Raw genomic sequence first — 17,826 nt, 5'->3', positions numbered from 1 at the left:
AATTAGTGATGGAGATAATATATATAGATTACTTTGATAATCTAAGTAAAAATATATATATAAGGAAGAAATTACTTTATCTAGATAATTTTTTGGCCATTTTATTTTAATTCAGATAATAGAAATCATTAAAAATGTCAAATACTATTGATATATTTTTATTATTATGGTATAGTATAGCACATATATTAATTAATTTTTTTTATAATTCTTTCTTTATAATTATAGAATATTTTTTATAATTTTTAATAATTCTTAATATTTATTTTAATTATATATACATAAGTAATTTTATAAATATATAATTTAATCAAACTTTAAATAGAATTTAATTAAAATTAAAAAAAAATCAATAATTGATCACGACGTTATCAAAATGATTCGCGAGTTAAAGTGTAACAATTCTCATCGATTCCGAAAGAGATCACTAGTGCAGCTTTCCACAGCCATAAGGATGTCCATTTACTCCATTTCGCGGGATAAGAAAGCTTGTCAATTATTATAGTGCTTCAATTTTTTAGCGTATCTTAGGCGGACGAATGGCATTTGCATCGAGCTAGTCGCGTGAAATTGATCCTCTCTGGTGGAAAATGAGCTTCTCCGTGAAGAAGACGGGCGGCAGAATGTGGCACGAGGCACGCAAGCAGGAGAAGAAGATCCGCGGCATGCTGGTCGATTATCGTCGCAGAGCCGAACGTAGACGGGACTATTACGAGAAAATTGTAAGGATAAAGACAGGCTTCCGAGATGTGTGACAAATCGCCTCCCTTGTATAATTTATTACGGCGAAAATAATTTTTTCTTGCAGAAAATATCTCCTCTTCATATGTTTCAATATAGTAGATTAGTTTACACAAAAAAAAAAAAAAATTTTTTTTTGTAGTGTCCTCTCTTTCTTCTTCCCTCTTTGCTCTGTGATGTTTTTTTATGTTTAAAATTGAATCAACAGCGAAATATCGTTCAGACTTGTATTGTAATTGAGTATTTTTGTGCTTGTTTAGAAATCAGATCCTACGCAATTTCTTCAGCTACATGGCAGACCCTGCAAGATATATCTGGATCCAGCAATAGCTGCTGCAGGTGCTAGTCCTGCGAACATGTGAGTTTTGCGACACAATTGATTGTACTTGTTGATATCGAATGAAGAAAGTTTATTTCATTTTATTTAATAGGATGCCATGGCAGAACAATGATGACAATCTCATAGATCGTTTTGATGTACGGGCACATCTCGATTGGATACCAGAGGCACCTGACACCATTGATGTTGATATTGCTCTGACGAGTGAAGATAGACATATCAACTATGAACGCTATCGTATAATCGTACAAAATGAATTTCTAGGTGGTAAGTTGCTTGTCCTTCCTGTTATGTGAGATTTTCTGAATTTTTCTCGTGTCTCTAATTAAATGTCTTTCTGTTCAGTGACTGAGGAGAAGTTTCTTCATCAGATACATTTGGAAGAGCAATTTGGTTCATCCACAAAGTTAGATGCCGCAAAGGATAAGAGGAAGTCTGCTAATAATGCTGCTATTGGCTATAATTACGAAACGGAAGAACCGATACCCGAGCCAGTAAAATCGGGAGATCCAGTGATATCGGAGGAAAAGGGAGATGATGAAGATAGCGATATAGATTTAGGTATAATTATTTTATCTTACATTTTAATGTATTTTTTGAAGCAATATAAGGAGAAAGAAAGAATTTTTTTTCTAATATGACTTTATTAATCCTATTAGATATATGCGTGGACGTATCTCAAATAGAACCATCTCAGGCGCACGAAATGAATCTGGTAGCTCAAAAATATGGACTTTTAGGCGCTGATTACTTTAGCTTTTTAACACAAGATTTTGAAGAAGCTGAAACCTTGCGACAAGCTCGAAAGCAAGAAGAGGAGAAAGCTATGTATTCGGTAAATGATTATATTAATTCAAATATAGAAATTTACTTTTTATATAATGCATAGAGTCCTAAATTATGTTGTGTCTTCTGATTTCTGAAATATATCATTTTAAAATCTTCAACTTTTTGAACTTAAAAAATAATATCTAAAATATAAATAGTTCGATTATGAACTTTAATAAAACTATGTATATTTTTATTTTAAATAGGGTCGACGTTCACGTAGAGAACGGCGTGCATTTAGAGAAAAGAAAATGATAGGTCGCGTGATGAGTCCGCCTAGGTAATCCCCATGTTCCGATATTACTGCCAGTACTGAAAATCTATAATTTACGTATATTATATATTTTCAGTACTGGGGCAGTAATATTGGAATATGCCCAATAATTCATTATACTTTCTCGAATATATTTTACGTAAATTATAGATTTTCAGTACTGGCAGTAATAATATATTATAATAAATAAATAATATTATAATAAATAAATATATTAAATAAATAATATTATATATAATATAATATTATTTATTTAATATATTTATTATAATATTATTTATTTATTATAATATATTATGTATTATACTAAATAAATAATATATTTAGAAGTAAATAAATTATAATAAATTATATATTTAGAAATAAATGTATTATTCTTTCTTCAGTTACGCAGCTAGAGAAAGCCCAGAGTACAATCCTTATAGAAAATCCTCTTCCAAATCGCGATCGCGGTCTACGTCGCCTATAAATACCGGACAAATTACTTATATCACGAGCTTCGGCGGGGAGGAAGAGACTCATGGCAGCACGTCACATGTATCTTCGTCGAATTCAAGAAAAGTCAATTATTCGTATCTCAGACGACGGAGATCGGATAGTCCTCCTTTCAATGAGAGGACCGTCAGTAGGAAAATATCCAAATCTAGATCAAGAAGTTGTTCACGTTCCGTTAGTAGGACTAAATCTTATAGATCGTATGACAAGAAGCGAAGTAGATCCAGAATAAGTTCCAGGTAAGTGGTTGCAAGAGAGAAAGAAAGAAAAAAATCACTAACGCACAGATAAATCCATTTCTAGAAATTGAATAAATGTGTCTTACAATTTGTTGTATGTTTTTCTTTTAGATCCAGAGGTACGCGTTCGAGAGCTCGAAAGTACACAAGATCCCGGACAAGAAGTCGTTCTAGACGATCACGAACGCGAAGCAAATCGCGCTGCAAGAGCATCAGTAAATCTCGATCGCGTAGCAATTCTCGATCGAAGACGAGGTCTAGATCTCGTTCGCGTTTGAAGAAGTCGAGGAGCTCGTCCTCGAGCAGCGTCTCCAAGTCAAGATCGAGGTCTAAATCACGCAACAGGAGTCGTTCAAGGGACAGCTATCGAAAGAAACGGTATTCGCCGTCGAAATCGAGATCTAAGTCTCGCTCGAGATCCAAATCTCCGTCGAGATCCAGGTCGAGGAGTCAATCTAGCTGTAAACGATCGCGCAGCGACGATAATAAGATGCCAGCACTGCCAAGGTAAACATTTTATACAGATTTCATCGAGCGTTGATGTAAACTCTATACTTATATTATTAGATTTATATATATATATAATATGTCATATATATTATAGTATATATATATAATATATATATATTATATTATATATTATATTATATATTATATTATATATTATATTATAAAATTTATTGTTTTTCCTTTCTTCTTGTATAGGTATTATGGTCGACGTGGAAAATCGTCAAGCCTCGAACTAGAGCTGTCTGATAATGAAGAAAAATCTAATCCAACGACACCGAAGACACCGATGATTAACACAAGCACGTAAGCGCGATCTTGATTTATCTATGACATAATTAAAGTTATTGCGTACTAAACTCTTAATTTTTTCTTCTCAGGAACAAGCCAAAAGCAGGGTTAAGTACAAATTCTGGTGTCGGACACAAAGTCAGTAAGAACCATAACGCTTTCTTAGTCACTTAACGCGCAGAGAATAAAGACAGAACATACTTGTCTCTAAAAATAAGTACCAGCCGAATGAGGAGCCTTAACAAAGCGCTTCTCGTTTTCGTTGTTGTATTATATATATATATACCGACGTATCGACGTCGTATTTTATATTTTTTTTATTTGATATTTATTCGATATTTATTTTAATAATTATTTTGGAACATTATAACTAACATATTTTTTCGAGCCACAAAGAAATTAAAATTTCCAATTATATGAATTATTATGATATGTAAAATGTTGTTCTAAAATACATCAGACGAATTTAAATTATAGTTGTATATACACTTTGCGATTATTTTTCTTTTTTTTTAATTTGCTTATAACTATACACATTCTATACTAGTTACTCAATAGAGGAAACAAAAAATTTTTTGTATATTCAGTTATGTTTTATAACTGATAATATAACATATTATCAGTACATATTGATTTATATATAGCAAACTAGACTTATATTACGCCAAAAATATTGATATTCCCCCTAATTATAAACCTTTAAGAGTTTAAATCTCTTTCAGTCATTGAAAATCACACCTCAGGAGCGGCTTAAAAAGAAAATGCAGGCCTTGTTAAATAGGCAATGTGAGTTGATGCGTAATACAAGAAAAATCTATCATTACGCATTAGAAAAGAAGAAAGCTAAAGGTGCATATCCTTGCAGATAAAGCAGACAAGAAAGCCGAGCAGTTGAGAATCGAGAAGATGGAGCAACAGAGGCAGGATCGAGAGGATGAGATTCGGGAAATGTCCTTGAAACTCCGTAGAAAGTAAATAAATATTTTGATTATTTTTTTTGTGCGACATGTGCACATATCAGATTCATCCGCTCGAATGGCTAATGGATATTGATCTTGTTTTGCTTCTCACACAGGCAGAGAGAGCGAAGGCATCGTTACGAAGGCCACAGTTCCGACACGCGTTCTTCTCTTTCACGTTCACCAAGTCCGAATCGCAGTCCGAGGCATCACATGCGTCGTGAGAGGCGAGACGTAGATGGTGATCGTGAACGAGAGCGAGATAGAGACAAAGATCGACGGGATGATCGCGATCGGGGTCGAACTGAATCGCGTAGAAAGTACAGAGACTCCCCTCTTCGTTCGCTGAGTCCGAGGAGCAGTAGGTAAAGTCTCCTCTCCTGCACTTTTTGATTGAGAAATCAAATTTTATAGAAAGAAAATTAGTTATAAGTTAATGTTAATAATTTTATCAATTTATAATAATTTATAAATGTAATAATTTATTGTATAAAGTTTGTAACGCTGCTAATTATGTCATTTTTCATTATTCCAGAGGCTTGGTGGACTACTGACTTCAAGACGCAATTACAGAATACAGAAACACAGTTAATCTTCCATCCAAATAATTTGAAACGTTGCAAAAATTTCCTGTACAACTGCATTCCTTTCTCTTGAGCCATTGTTAGTTACTTAAACACTTAGGTCTTGAAGGAAAGGTATATGGAGTACTGTACTATGTAAGAACAATTCTAAAACATAATTGCTTAAAAAATTTGTCTTGAAGAAAAGATGTGGAGTAATGTATTGTACTATATATAAAAATAGTTATTCTAAAACATAATAAGTCATGAATTAGCGTGACTTTTCGCTTTATATATTATATAATACAATTATATAGGTACATAAATATATATATATAAATAATTATTATAAATAAAAATAATTATTCTTATGTTGTATGCTTAGTGAAAACTAAAAGTAATTAATGTTATTGCAAGAAAAAATCATGTTTATAACTTGTGTTTTGCACGAAGCAAGAGACATCCTTGTATCGAAAATATTATAATTATAGCATTGTATTTTAGAGAGAATCAAATGCACTCTGCTACCTTATTATTAGATACATTATTGTTAGATAATTATTCAAGAATAAAAACGCCCATTGCTCAGCAGGAAACGAACAGTGATTATTTTTTATGTAACTATCTTTACTACTTATTAATTGTTTTACATTACTATAAGGATTGCTTTGTATAATATATAATTGAGAGACTGGAAGGTCTGTTTTCTCGCATTTGCAAAAGAAAAAAGGACTCTAAATTCACAATATAATAGTGCAATTTTTTGCACACGAAAGTGAATTACTAGAAATGCTTTATCAGTTTATCTCTATAAATTAATATTATATATATATATATATACATATATATATTTTTATTCTAAATGCTTTGATGTGACTCATAAATAACATAAAAGTAAAAAAAGTATATATCTCTCATTCTTCTCTCTGTATGCTGTATGTCATTGCATCACATGACAGATTGTCAACAAGTTATTGAAAAGATTGCAAAAATGACGCTAATAAAATTTGCAATTTTAACTGGTATGTATTATACATATATATACTTCATGTTAGAAAAAATATACATTAATAAAATCTATTTTAATGAAAGATAAAATGTTTTAACTCCACATATACATATTTAAGGTTACATATGACACATTCTATTCTTTACTTTTAATTATTAATAATATTCTATAATAGAAATATAAATAATTATTTTTTGTGCATTTTATAAAGTTATCAATTGATTATTTACAAATATCGACCTAAATTAGAGATATATATTTAATTTATATATAAAGTATTGTTTCTTATTATATATTTCTTTATAAAAATTCTAAAATAATATATATATATATATATATATATATATATATATATAATTCTGCTATAATTATTTAGTAAGCGATACTTGTACAAGTGGTGAGAAAACAGATGAAAGTGGTACTAAATTGAAAGCACTTATCAATGCACGGGATAAAGATTCGTTGGGAAGTGTACTTCAAGGAGAAGTATCTTACACCGCAATTGTACAAGATGAGGAAGGCTTGATAATGGTAACTAGGTATATTTCATATACTTTATTTTGTGTAGTATATCGATATTTTAATTTTTATCATATTTGCTCGATGCAGAAATATTTAATTGAGTGGAGCGATGAAAATAAAGCTGATGTGATTCTCACAACTGGCGGCACTGGGTTTTCTAAGAGAGATGTTACACCTGAGGCTACTAAAAAAATTATACATAAAGAAGCTCCCGGGATGTCTTTAGCAATGCTCATGTTAAGTATGAAAGTAACACCAATGGCTATGCTTTCTCGGTAAAATTATTTCTATTTATTATTAACTTTGTAATCTGTAAAATTATGTAATCTGTTTATATTTTCAATGTCTTTTCAGAGCTGTATGCGGAATACGAAATAAAACACTGATCATTAATTTGCCTGGTTCAACTAAAGCTGCAACGGAATGCTTGAGTGCAATTGCACTTGCGATACCACATGCAGTAGATTTGATCTTGGATAACAAAACAAAAATTAAAGACACACATGATATTGTGCAACATAAGACATCTTGTTCGCATGGCAAATCTTGTACAAATCTGGTAGGATATAATTTCTAATAAAATAATGTATATATATGTGTGTCTATGTGAGAGATTGTTTATATATAATTAATTTATTCCAGCTAAATTTCGAACATGTAGCAATACGTGCCAGAGAATCCCCATTTCCTATGATATCTGTAAAGGAAGCAGTAGAAATAATTCGTAATTCTGTAAGAAAGGAAGGACAAGTCGAAATTGTAAATACAAATGATGCCTATGGCAGAATATTATCTGAAGCCATACATTCCAATTACGATTTACCACCATTTCGAGCTTCTATTAAAGATGGATATGCGATATTAGCAAGCGATGGGAAAGGTAGAAGAAGGGTGTTGGGTGGTGTAAAAGCAGGGACTACAGTAAGTTGTAATAATAAGTGCTCGATACAAGCTATAGAGCTATAAGAATAAACTTTTTTAGTCCACACTAGTTTCCCTCGAACCTGGCACTTGTGTACGTGTGAATACTGGAGCACCAATTCCCGATGGTGAGTGGTTTTAATTGCAAATTACCTTAATTTATATTCACCATAAAGAGTTCTTCATTACTATTTTTATCTCCGATTGCAGAAGCAACAGCAGTTGTACAAGTTGAGGACACAAAGTTAACATTAAAGAGTTCTGATAATACGGAGGAAAAAGAGATTGAGATAATGACGCAACCAGAAGAAGGACAAGATATTAGGTGTGAAGCTCATTAATTTTCACATATTTTCTTTGGGACAAATTTTATCGAATCATATACTTATTTGTTTGTTTTTCATATGTTGTTGCAGACCTATTGGTTGCGATATAAAAAAAGGAAGTTTAGTTTTAAATTCGTACATAAGTATTGGTCCAGCGGAGATGGGACTTCTGGCAGCTTGTGGCTGCAAACACGTTAAAGTTATCAAACTTCCGACTGTAGGTATACTGTCTACTGGAGATGAGTTACAAGAAGCTGGAGAATCTTTAAAATCAGGACACGTCTATGATAGCAATAGAATAACTCTAATTGCACTATTAAAAGAGAATGGTTTCAATCCTCTGGATTTTGGAATTGCGGTTGACGAGTAAATATATAATCACAATTTTTGTTAAGCTCTCTGCGCGCATTGTTATAATAACATTATTTAATTTATTATTATAATTTTATTTAAATGATTTAATTTCTTTAGAGATGGATTTATTGAACCAAAAACTTATTTTATCTTTTTTTTTTTTCAATTATATTTCAGATATATTTATAATTATTTGATAAAACAGAAAAAATATTTTATTCTTTTATTCTAAATATTTTGGAATTTTTGAGAAAAATAGTAGACACATATATGGCCATTATGCGTTAAGATTAACTGTTTGTGAAAGGATTTTATATTCTAAAATATACATATATGTGTCAATATTCTTGAAGAGATTAATTTATTAATATAATAATTATAAATATTTTGTAGGGAGTCTCCTATGATACGTAAAATCGAGGAAGCTTTAGAAAAAGTGGATGTACTTGTGACAACAGGTTCTGTGTCCATGGGCGATAGAGATATGTTGAAACCTATTTTACAGAAATGTTTCCAAGCTACAATACATTTTGGTATATATCTTAATTTTCTCTTAGTTATCAAAATTAAATATATTTAAATATATTTAATTTATATGTATTATTTAATTTAACTTAATTTAAATATATTTAAAGATATATTTAAAGAGATATAATATACATTGTAAAAAATAATTTTTTTTTAGGTCGCATAAATATGAAACCGGGGAAGCCGACGACATTTGCGACATGTCATTACGATTCGAAAAAGAAATACTTTCTCTGTTTGCCGGGAAATCCGGTATCCGCAGTTGTTACCGCGCGTTTATTTCTTTTACCCCTTTTGAACGAGATGCGAGGCGACTCTTCCGAACCTATCGTAGTGCAAGCTAAGGTTTGTAAGATTAATTTTACGTATTTCAAAACGGAAATGTATGATGCAAATTGTTTGTATGTATATATTTCTAGTTGATGTCGTCGTATAATTTGGATCCGCGACCTGAGTACGCAAGAACGATCTTGAAGTGGAATGGCAACGAAGCGTTTCCGGCTGCATTCAGCACCGGACATCAAATCAGCAGCAAGCTACTTAGCTGTAAAGGCGCTAACGCGCTCTTAATGCTACCGGAACGAACAGAGAAGAAACAGATCCTGAATAAGGACGATCTGGTACCAGCGATGCTCATCGGTTTTAAGTAATCAAAATATCGCGAATAAAATTACAATAATGAATTTATGTTTCTTACTTAAAAAACATATACTTGTTACTTAAATATATATATATTATATATATTTATACTCTTATATATATTTCTTACTTCTTAATATATGCAAATTATTTGTTAGGTATTTTTTGTTTTCTTTCCTCCTCTTTTTTCACCCTTCTCTCTCTATATTATCTTCCTCTTTCTCAAACCAAATAGAATTACATATACAAGTGTTTGCGTTTACCTTATTAATATAAAACTTTTGCGATTAGATGATTTTAAGTATATATAAAAAAGTTAATGACTATTCATTATTATTACTAAATTATTTATTTATTTATTAGTATTATATCTGATGAAAGATATATTTTATTCTTTGATTTCAGAGATGATGTGATAATAAAGAAGGTATTTTTACTTTTTTAAAGAAAATTATGTAATTCATTATTATAATGAAAAAATTAACATATGATTTCTTAAATTTGTTTGTATAAAGTTAACATATAAAAGTTTCTTAATTGCGCCTTTTTCTGAATTGCGCTTCAGTTAATTTTTGGTGATTAATCTACATATACAGATAATGTTATATATATGTATACGTGCAATACACTCACCGATACGATGTGCAACAGCAGAGCTCTATAGTACAAAGCGTTGATCTATAACATATAAAAAACACAAATTATACAAAATAGTTTTCAAAATAATTAATATTTGAAAAATGCGCAATTAAATTTTTATTCGTATTGTAAATTATGTATATATTTAATGAAATTATATCAGAAATTATTAAATTTTTAAATTATTTTTTAAATCTAAAAATTTATATAAAATATAATAAAATTTAATTTTTAAAAAGTATAATTATAAATTATACAAATAATTATATTTCGTCGAATAAATTAGATCTTATATATATAAAATAGATTAAAATATAATTTTTATATAAAAAGTTGTACGTAAATTTATTTGTTAAAAATGATTGTTATTAAAAATTTTGAAAATTTATAAACAAAATATTCAAAATCCGTCCTATGCATTACATTTACGTAAAATGAATCGTTATCGCGGGGATAAACGATGAGTAATTATTATAATTTTACAAATAAATAAACGAAATAAGTTATAATTTACTAACAATATAAAGACGGCTTCGCCGTTGCCCGATGCCTCCTCCTGCTCTTTTACTCTATATATCGAGTCTTTATATACACTTACACAATAACACACGCTCGCAAAAATACGACTAATTACAACACACGCACTTATCAGCAAAATAAAATAATCGCACGACAATTTGAACGACTATAATAATACGAAGCTATACTATCCGCGACGCGCCCGATATTTACGCGGCAAGTCGCCAGTGATGTCAACTGTCTAATTAGAAATTATCAGTCTTTCGCGATTAATCGATCATTGAAAAGATCGATTAACATACAGGTGTTACTCGACGTGTGACAAGTTCGAGGAATATTTCGACCGACCAATCAGAGCAGAGCGCTCTATGTAAATCGATCTTTCCAATGATCGATTAATCGCGAAAGATCGATAATTTCTAATTAGACAGTTGGCATCACTGCGGCGACTTGCGCCTAAATTTCGTGCGACGCGTCGCGCTCCGTATAATTATAATTGTCGCGTGCTGTTCTCTCAAATTTCCGTCGCGCATAATTAACAAAGGCGCGTAAAATATGCGTACGATTAAAATCGGGAGTGCCGGACGAGAAGTCACGTACGAATGTCGGGAGTTCCGCGCCAAGTATCGCGCGATTAAAATCGCAAGTGCCGTATAGAGTCGCGTACGATATTAACGTCGGGAGTGTCGTTCAAATTGTCGTGCGATTATTTTATTTTGCTGATTAATGCGTGTGTTGTCGTATTTTCGCGAGCGTGTGTAAGTGCACGAAAAAACGAGGCCCGGGCAACGACGAAGTAACCTTGTCGTAAGTAGATTACTTCGTTTATTATTATTTATTACTTGTAAATAAATTATAATAATTAGAGAGAGAGAGAGAGAGAGAGAGAGAGAGAGAGAGAGAGAGAGAGAGAGAGAGAGAGAGAGAGAGAGAGAGAGAGAGGAGGGAGAGAGAGAGAGAATGGATGTTGGATATTTTACTTTTCAAACCTTTTAATAACTTTAAATAATTTATAATAAATAAATGATAATAAAATTCGCATAATAATACACAACTTTTTATATAAAAATTATATTTTATCATATTTTCTATATATATTAAGATCTAAAATTTATTCGACGAGATAAAATTTATATATAATTTATATAATAATTTATTAATTGGTTAATCGCGAAAGACTATAATCCCTATAATTATTTTTACAGATGGCATTACTGCGGCGACATCCCGGGTAAATTATTCGTGTGTAGCTTCGTATAATTATATAATTGTCGGGTGTCGTTCTCTCAAATATGCGTCGCGTATAATTAACAAAAGCGCACAAAGTATCGGGCGATTAAAATGGGAAGTGCCGTGTATAAGTCGCGTACGATTCACGTCGGGAGTGTCGTTCAAATTGTCGTGCGATTATTTTATTTTGCTAATTAATGCGCGAGCGTGTACTGTGTAAGTGCCAAAAAGACGCTAAAATACAAACAAGAGAGGAGGAGGAGGCCCGGGGAGGCATCGGGCATCGACGAAGCAACCATGTGGTGAGCAGATTATAATTAAAATTATTAAATTATAATTAAGACTATAATTTATTATTTAAAATAAAGTTGAAAATAAGTTATTATTACTAAGAATAAATTTGAAATAAAATTTAAGAAAAATAATTTGAGAAAAAAAATTAATGGATATTTAAGTTAATTTGCAGAAGAATAAAAAAAATTATTATATTAAACTTTATTATAATTAGATAATTAATAATAAAAAATTTTATATATTATATATATATGTATTTTATATATAACACTATATATATATATATATATATATATATATATATAATTTTATATATTATTAAGTATATATATGTATATAATTTTAATATTGTTTATACAATTTATAATTATTTAATTATTTACTTTTTAAAAATTAAATCTTATTATATTTTATATAAATTTAGATTTAAAAAAATAATTAAAAAGTTTAATAATTTTTATGACATAATTTTATTAAATATATTTTACGATACGAATAAAAATTTAATTGCGCATTTTTCAAATATTAATTATTTTGAAAACTATTTTATATATACATATAATTTGTGTTTTTTATATGTTATAGATCAACGCTTTGTACTATAGAGCTCCGCTGTTGCATATCGTATCGGTGAGTGTATTGCATGTATACATATATATTTATATTTGTATGTGTAGATTAATCACCAAAAATTAACTGGAGCGTAATTCAGAAAAAGGCTTTAAAAAACTTAGGTATATGTTAACTTTATATAAAAAAAATTTAAGAAATTATATGTTAACTTTTTCATTATAACAATAAATTACATAATTTTCTTTAAAAAACTAAAAAATATATGCCAAGTGAATAAAAGTCTTAAAAATTCTCGTTTTTTCATATATATTTACATATTTATGAATACGATTAAAACTTTCTGGCGATTATTTCTGTGTTATATATTAAAATATACAAATATTGGTGCTGCGCACAATAAAAGGAATAAGAAACAGGAAATAGAGAACAGAAAACAGGAACAGGAAATAGAGAACAGTTCAATATAAAACATATATAAAATGTAATTTAATACGCAGAATAAAGAAATTTCATCACTTTATCTTAGCACTATTCTTTTGTTTCTCTATTCTGCTAGTTACTAAATTATATTTCATATGTTTTATATTGAACTGTTCCCTGTTCTTATTTTCTATTCTTTATTCCCCGTTCTTTATTTCTTTTATTTTATTATGCGCATCTCTTAATAATAATAATAATAAAAAATAATTCTGAAGCGCAATTCATCTATCTTTTAAAAACGAGATAATTCATTAAAAATATAGAAAGAGATAGATAAAAGACAAAATAATTAATAGAGTGGGCAGATTATGACTATATTTTATGCAGAAATAAAAACAATGCTAAAAAATATTGATATAGAATATAATTATACGTAAATCGCACGCGAGCAAGAGACAGAGTGTTAAACTTCGGAGATAGATACATAATAAGATAAAGACAATGTTGTGGACATTAACAGATTAATTTTAATTGATTAAATTTTAATTGACTAAAGTAATTCCATTAATCAATAATCGGAATTAATCAATCATATATGAAATAGGAAAAATAGGTTAATAGAAACAAATGGTTTTTTTTTTATTAAAAAACTGTTTCTTTTTAAACGAGCTTTGCGTTTTTTTCAAAATTTTTTTTTTCAGATATTTAATATTTTTATATTTTGATTACTATAAATTGATTTTTCATTATTTTTAACTTTTTAGATAATAGATTTGAATAATCGATGATAATTCCAATAATTTCCAATTAGATGCATAATAAAAATTTTTGTTATGCATCTAATTGATCTAATCTATACATGCATCATTAAATTTCAAGTATTTAAAAAAATTGAGATCAAATAAAAAAATATTATTTATAATACTAAATATTAAATATTAAAAAATCAATTTATTGTTAAGTATAATCAATAATATAAAACTTAAAATTATTTGAATATATGTGATTCCGAAGATATATTTGTGTTTCTTTGGATTCAATTTGGTCAAAAAGTTTATTAGCTGATTTAGTATTCAACAATTTTTTTTCTAAACAGAGGTCTATTATTCTATTACAATTTTCTTATTATATATATAGTCTGAATGATATTTTTCTTTTATAATATACATAATTTGTTATCTAAAGATCTTAGACAAAGCTCTTCCACTCGCTTGCATAATACATTGTCATTTACAATTCAACTCTCGTCTTGTAAAGAATAGTAACGTCGTTCGTGAGATCAATGATCACGCCCTAGAACGTGGAAAGAATCCGCTGTATTCGCAATATACGGAAGATAATTTATTGTATGTGCATACAATTAAAATAATTAAGCATGTAATAATCGCATGCTTTTTATAATTCTTATTATAAATTATTATTGTAAATTTCAACAAAATGTTACATTTCATGCTGTTTAATAAACTTGATACTTTTAATTCAGGAAAAATAAGAGAGATAATCCAATTTTTTTATTATAGATATATTTTACAAATCATACACACAAACGTAGAATTACATATATATGTGTGTAAAATTTATTTCGTTGAATAAGTCTTAATAAAAATTGTTAAAATACAATATTATACAAAAGTTCATTAAGCAGAGTTTGAATGTAATGCTGTCAATATTCATAAAAATATAACAGTATTTTCATCTTCTGACATAAATGCAAGCGTAAATACAAAATAAAAATATATGCACACTTTATGAATATGCATGTATATATAATTAATAGAAAATGGCAGCAGAAGAAGAGAAAAATAGCACAAGAGAAAAATTCACAAGAGAATAAGATTCTTCTTTCGAGAAAAGCTGTCTTTTAGCATTAAGCTTATTTTTATTAGAAAATAATACAAAAATGTATTGAAGAAGTATTTTTTCACTTATAAAAATAGAAGAGGCAAATTTAGTTAGATTATGAATTACAATTATTATTATTATTGCTTTTTAAGACTTTAAATTTCTAGAGTTTTTTTATAGGAATTACGTTTAAGAGAAATCAGTTTTAACTTTTTTTAAATTTAATATTTCGATATTTTTAAATATTTCTGAATAAAATATTTATAATAAAATTACTTCTAGCACAGATGCTAATAAAGATAGCATCATTTATGATCATCACCACCGTCGATCACCTATCATGTAACAGTGTATCGGAAATTAAATAATACATACATATCGTATATAATCACAATCACGATTATCGCTTATATATTATAAGCTACGATATTACACACATTTCTCTCTCTCTCTTTCTTTCTCTCTCTTTTCCATTAAAATATTTTCAATTGTTGCGCTTTGACGTTTACTTCTCGAGTGTATATACACAATTTTTAAAAATATATTTTGAATTTTGTTTCTCTTCAATAAGATATTTAAATATTGATTTATTTGCAAGAAAAAAAGTTAAATGCTATTTTCTTGACTCACACATTAATTCGTGACGACCATATGTGAAAAACATTTTTAATCAGCTGTGCTTGATTAAAAAATATATTTGATAAACGCGTAACTTTCTTCCTAAGAATAAGAAGTTCCCAAGGATAAGGATAAAAAATTCTGTTCGTCTTCTTACGCGAATCGCGCTCTCATTGCAGCCCCTCAATTTTTTTGAATGAGATTATCTGATTTCAAGAGCGACGATTACGGCGACACAATGAAATGGCACTTTATTTCAAGGGTTTCATTGTCACTAGAGTCTCTTAATAATTACCAGATTCAAATTAAATTCTCCGAGTACCGTCTGTCTCATTAGCATGTGGCGAAGCTCGCCCGGCAATTGAAATTATTCAGAAATCCAGAAGTCCCCGAAGAGCATAGGTAATCCTTGCGAGCGATCAGGGACTTGGTGACAGTAACACCGGTGCGTTTTACGGATAATTGCACATATATACATATTATGTATATAGTGTATAAACGTATGTGTGTGCGTATGTGTTTGTTGAAAATCGATCGCGGATTCTCTCTTAGAAAAGATATATTAAATCGATACTTGAATGTATCAAAAGTTTCTCGAAAATCTTAAAATTTATTGTTGTCTCGAAAAAAAAGGACGAGCGGTATCGTGATACGCAAAAGAACGAATTAATATATATATATATATATATTTATTAATAATTTTTCAGAACTTAGCTAATTAAAGCGTTAATTTGCTAATTAAATTAATATGTTTTAAAAATTAAAATAATAATATCTTTTAAATAATATGTTATAGTTCTTTTAACTCGATTAATATTTTTGATTGTTATCAGCTGATTTCTGTCATAAAATGTTATTCGAGCTTAAAGTATTATAACATATTATTTACAACATATTACTATTTTAATATTTTTAACATATTATTTACAACATATTACTATTTTAATATTTTTAACATATTATTATTTTAAAATTTAATTAGCAAATTAAATTTAATCAGCTGATTTCTGTCAACAAATATTAATCGAGTTTAAATAAACTTAATATTATTTTTTTTTAAATATTCTTTTTAATATAAAATCTATGAATGGCGCGCGCTTGTATTGTTCTCGTATATATAAATTTTACATATAAATTTTATATAAAAAATTATATATAAATATATGTATATCGCGAAAAGAAAGATGGTGGGAGGGAGGGGGCGAAAAAAAGAGAAAATACATGACGGACTGTGGAAACTCGAAGATTCATGGTTTATAATGTGCATGATGTTGTGGACGTAAATCATAATGCGGGATATTAACTGTGTAAAGTGCGTTCGTGCGTTTGCTAATGTCGATATCGGGCTGACACATGCTGCATCGCGTGTTATCTGCATATTATGAGAGAGAGCAAGAGAAAGAGGATATAGGCATATATATCTCATGCGAGATATTATGCTAAATACACGACGCACAATGCGTTTGTGTAACAGTTTTCTGAATAATAAAAACATTTTTTTTTAAATAGATAACTAAAAGTATTGAAGTCAATAGAATTAAAGTATATATTTCGGATACTATTTTAAATATATTTCTAATATTTGCGCGTTGTCTAGAAATTAATGCGAGATGGAAATAAACAATGTAATTCAGAAAATCATTGTAAAGTGCGTTTCTGTCATTTAAATCTACTCTTTTGCAAATCACAGAGTGAATATTGTCGAGTATTATTGAAAGCTACATGTCATATAACGGGCAAAGCTGAAATGAGCGAAGTTTGATAATAAAGCCAGGAAAGGACAATAATTAATAATTAATACGACATAGCACGAATATATTTCCTCGCGATGTAATATCATAAAATTATGCAAACGAACTTAATTTTCTGGATCATATGTTTCTGTACCGCGGATTTTAATATCCTCTTTTCTCTCTCTCCCTCTTTTCCTCCCCTCTTCCCTCCCTCTTTCTCTCTCTCTTTGACGCTTCAAGTATAATATATAATATATTTATAATATATTTATTATATTTTTATTAATATAATTTATTAATATATTATATATTAATTATATTATTATAATATAATTAATAAATGTAATATATTTATATATATTTTATTAATAAAAAAATATATAAATATATTTATCCGTATGTATGATTTCGCGTATCGCGCG

At 29.0% G+C, this 17,826-nt stretch overlaps 2 protein-coding genes across 4 annotated transcripts; both read left to right on the top strand.

The window, feature by feature from the left end:
• Nucleotides 1-428: 428 nt before the first annotated feature.
• On the top strand, nt 429-5,833 carry LOC145941803 (CLK4-associating serine/arginine rich protein). 2 transcript variants are annotated; one of them, XM_083048120.1, is made up of 14 exons: nt 429-722; nt 1,002-1,099; nt 1,173-1,348; nt 1,427-1,642; nt 1,741-1,916; nt 2,116-2,189; nt 2,570-2,917; nt 3,029-3,424; nt 3,623-3,730; nt 3,805-3,853; nt 4,438-4,501; nt 4,581-4,686; nt 4,791-5,039; nt 5,210-5,833. In XM_083048120.1, exons 1-14 carry the CDS (start codon nt 591-593, stop codon nt 5,226-5,228), a joined length of 2,211 nt encoding a protein of 736 aa, XP_082904246.1. In that variant the 5' UTR covers nt 429-590; the 3' UTR covers nt 5,229-5,833. The 2 variants fall into 2 exon arrangements, with proteins under 2 accessions (XP_082904246.1, XP_082904247.1); XM_083048121.1 differs by lacking the exons at nt 4,791-5,039; nt 5,210-5,833 and having other exon boundaries at nt 3,805-3,857.
• Nucleotides 5,834-6,125: 292 nt separating this feature from the next.
• On the top strand, nt 6,126-9,697 carry Cin (Molybdenum cofactor synthesis protein cinnamon). Of its 2 annotated transcripts, none has more exons than XM_083048397.1 (11): nt 6,126-6,259; nt 6,623-6,777; nt 6,856-7,043; nt 7,123-7,327; nt 7,411-7,689; nt 7,751-7,817; nt 7,900-8,014; nt 8,106-8,381; nt 8,763-8,902; nt 9,055-9,242; nt 9,317-9,697. In XM_083048397.1, the coding sequence occupies exons 1-11, from the start codon at nt 6,175-6,177 to the stop codon at nt 9,545-9,547; spliced, it is 1,929 nt and encodes a 642-aa protein (XP_082904523.1). In that variant the 5' UTR covers nt 6,126-6,174; the 3' UTR covers nt 9,548-9,697. The 2 variants fall into 2 exon arrangements, with proteins under 2 accessions (XP_082904523.1, XP_082904524.1); XM_083048398.1 differs by having other exon boundaries at nt 6,623-6,785.
• The last annotated feature ends 8,129 nt before the right edge of the window (nt 9,698-17,826 follow it).

Source organism: Prenolepis imparis, unplaced genomic scaffold (assembly GCF_030444845.1).
Source record: "Prenolepis imparis isolate NDT839.2.m4 unplaced genomic scaffold, iyPreImpa1.0 SCAF_10, whole genome shotgun sequence".
Lineage (NCBI taxonomy): Eukaryota > Metazoa > Arthropoda > Insecta > Hymenoptera > Formicidae > Prenolepis > Prenolepis imparis.
This window is presented reverse-complemented; position numbering and strand designations above follow the sequence as displayed.

What these genes read in the sequence shown, in the direction of transcription:
- LOC145941803 (XM_083048120.1), top strand. Translation starts at nt 591, where the DNA reads ATGAGCTTCTCCGTGAAGAAGACGGGCGGCAGAATGTGGCACGAGGCA. An exon ending in ACAAAATGAATTTCTAGGTG is followed by an intron (nt 1,349 to 1,426) that starts GTAAGTTGCTTG and finishes CTTTCTGTTCAG; the next exon opens with TGACTGAGGAGAAGTTTCTT. An exon ending in CGCGTGATGAGTCCGCCTAG is followed by an intron (nt 2,190 to 2,569) that starts GTAATCCCCATG and finishes TTCTTTCTTCAG; the next exon opens with TTACGCAGCTAGAGAAAGCC.
- Cin (XM_083048397.1), top strand. Translation starts at nt 6,175, where the DNA reads ATGTCATTGCATCACATGACAGATTGTCAACAAGTTATTGAAAAGATT. An exon ending in GCAAATCTTGTACAAATCTG is followed by an intron (nt 7,328 to 7,410) that starts GTAGGATATAAT and finishes AATTTATTCCAG; the next exon opens with CTAAATTTCGAACATGTAGC. An exon ending in CTATCGTAGTGCAAGCTAAG is followed by an intron (nt 9,243 to 9,316) that starts GTTTGTAAGATT and finishes ATATATTTCTAG; the next exon opens with TTGATGTCGTCGTATAATTT.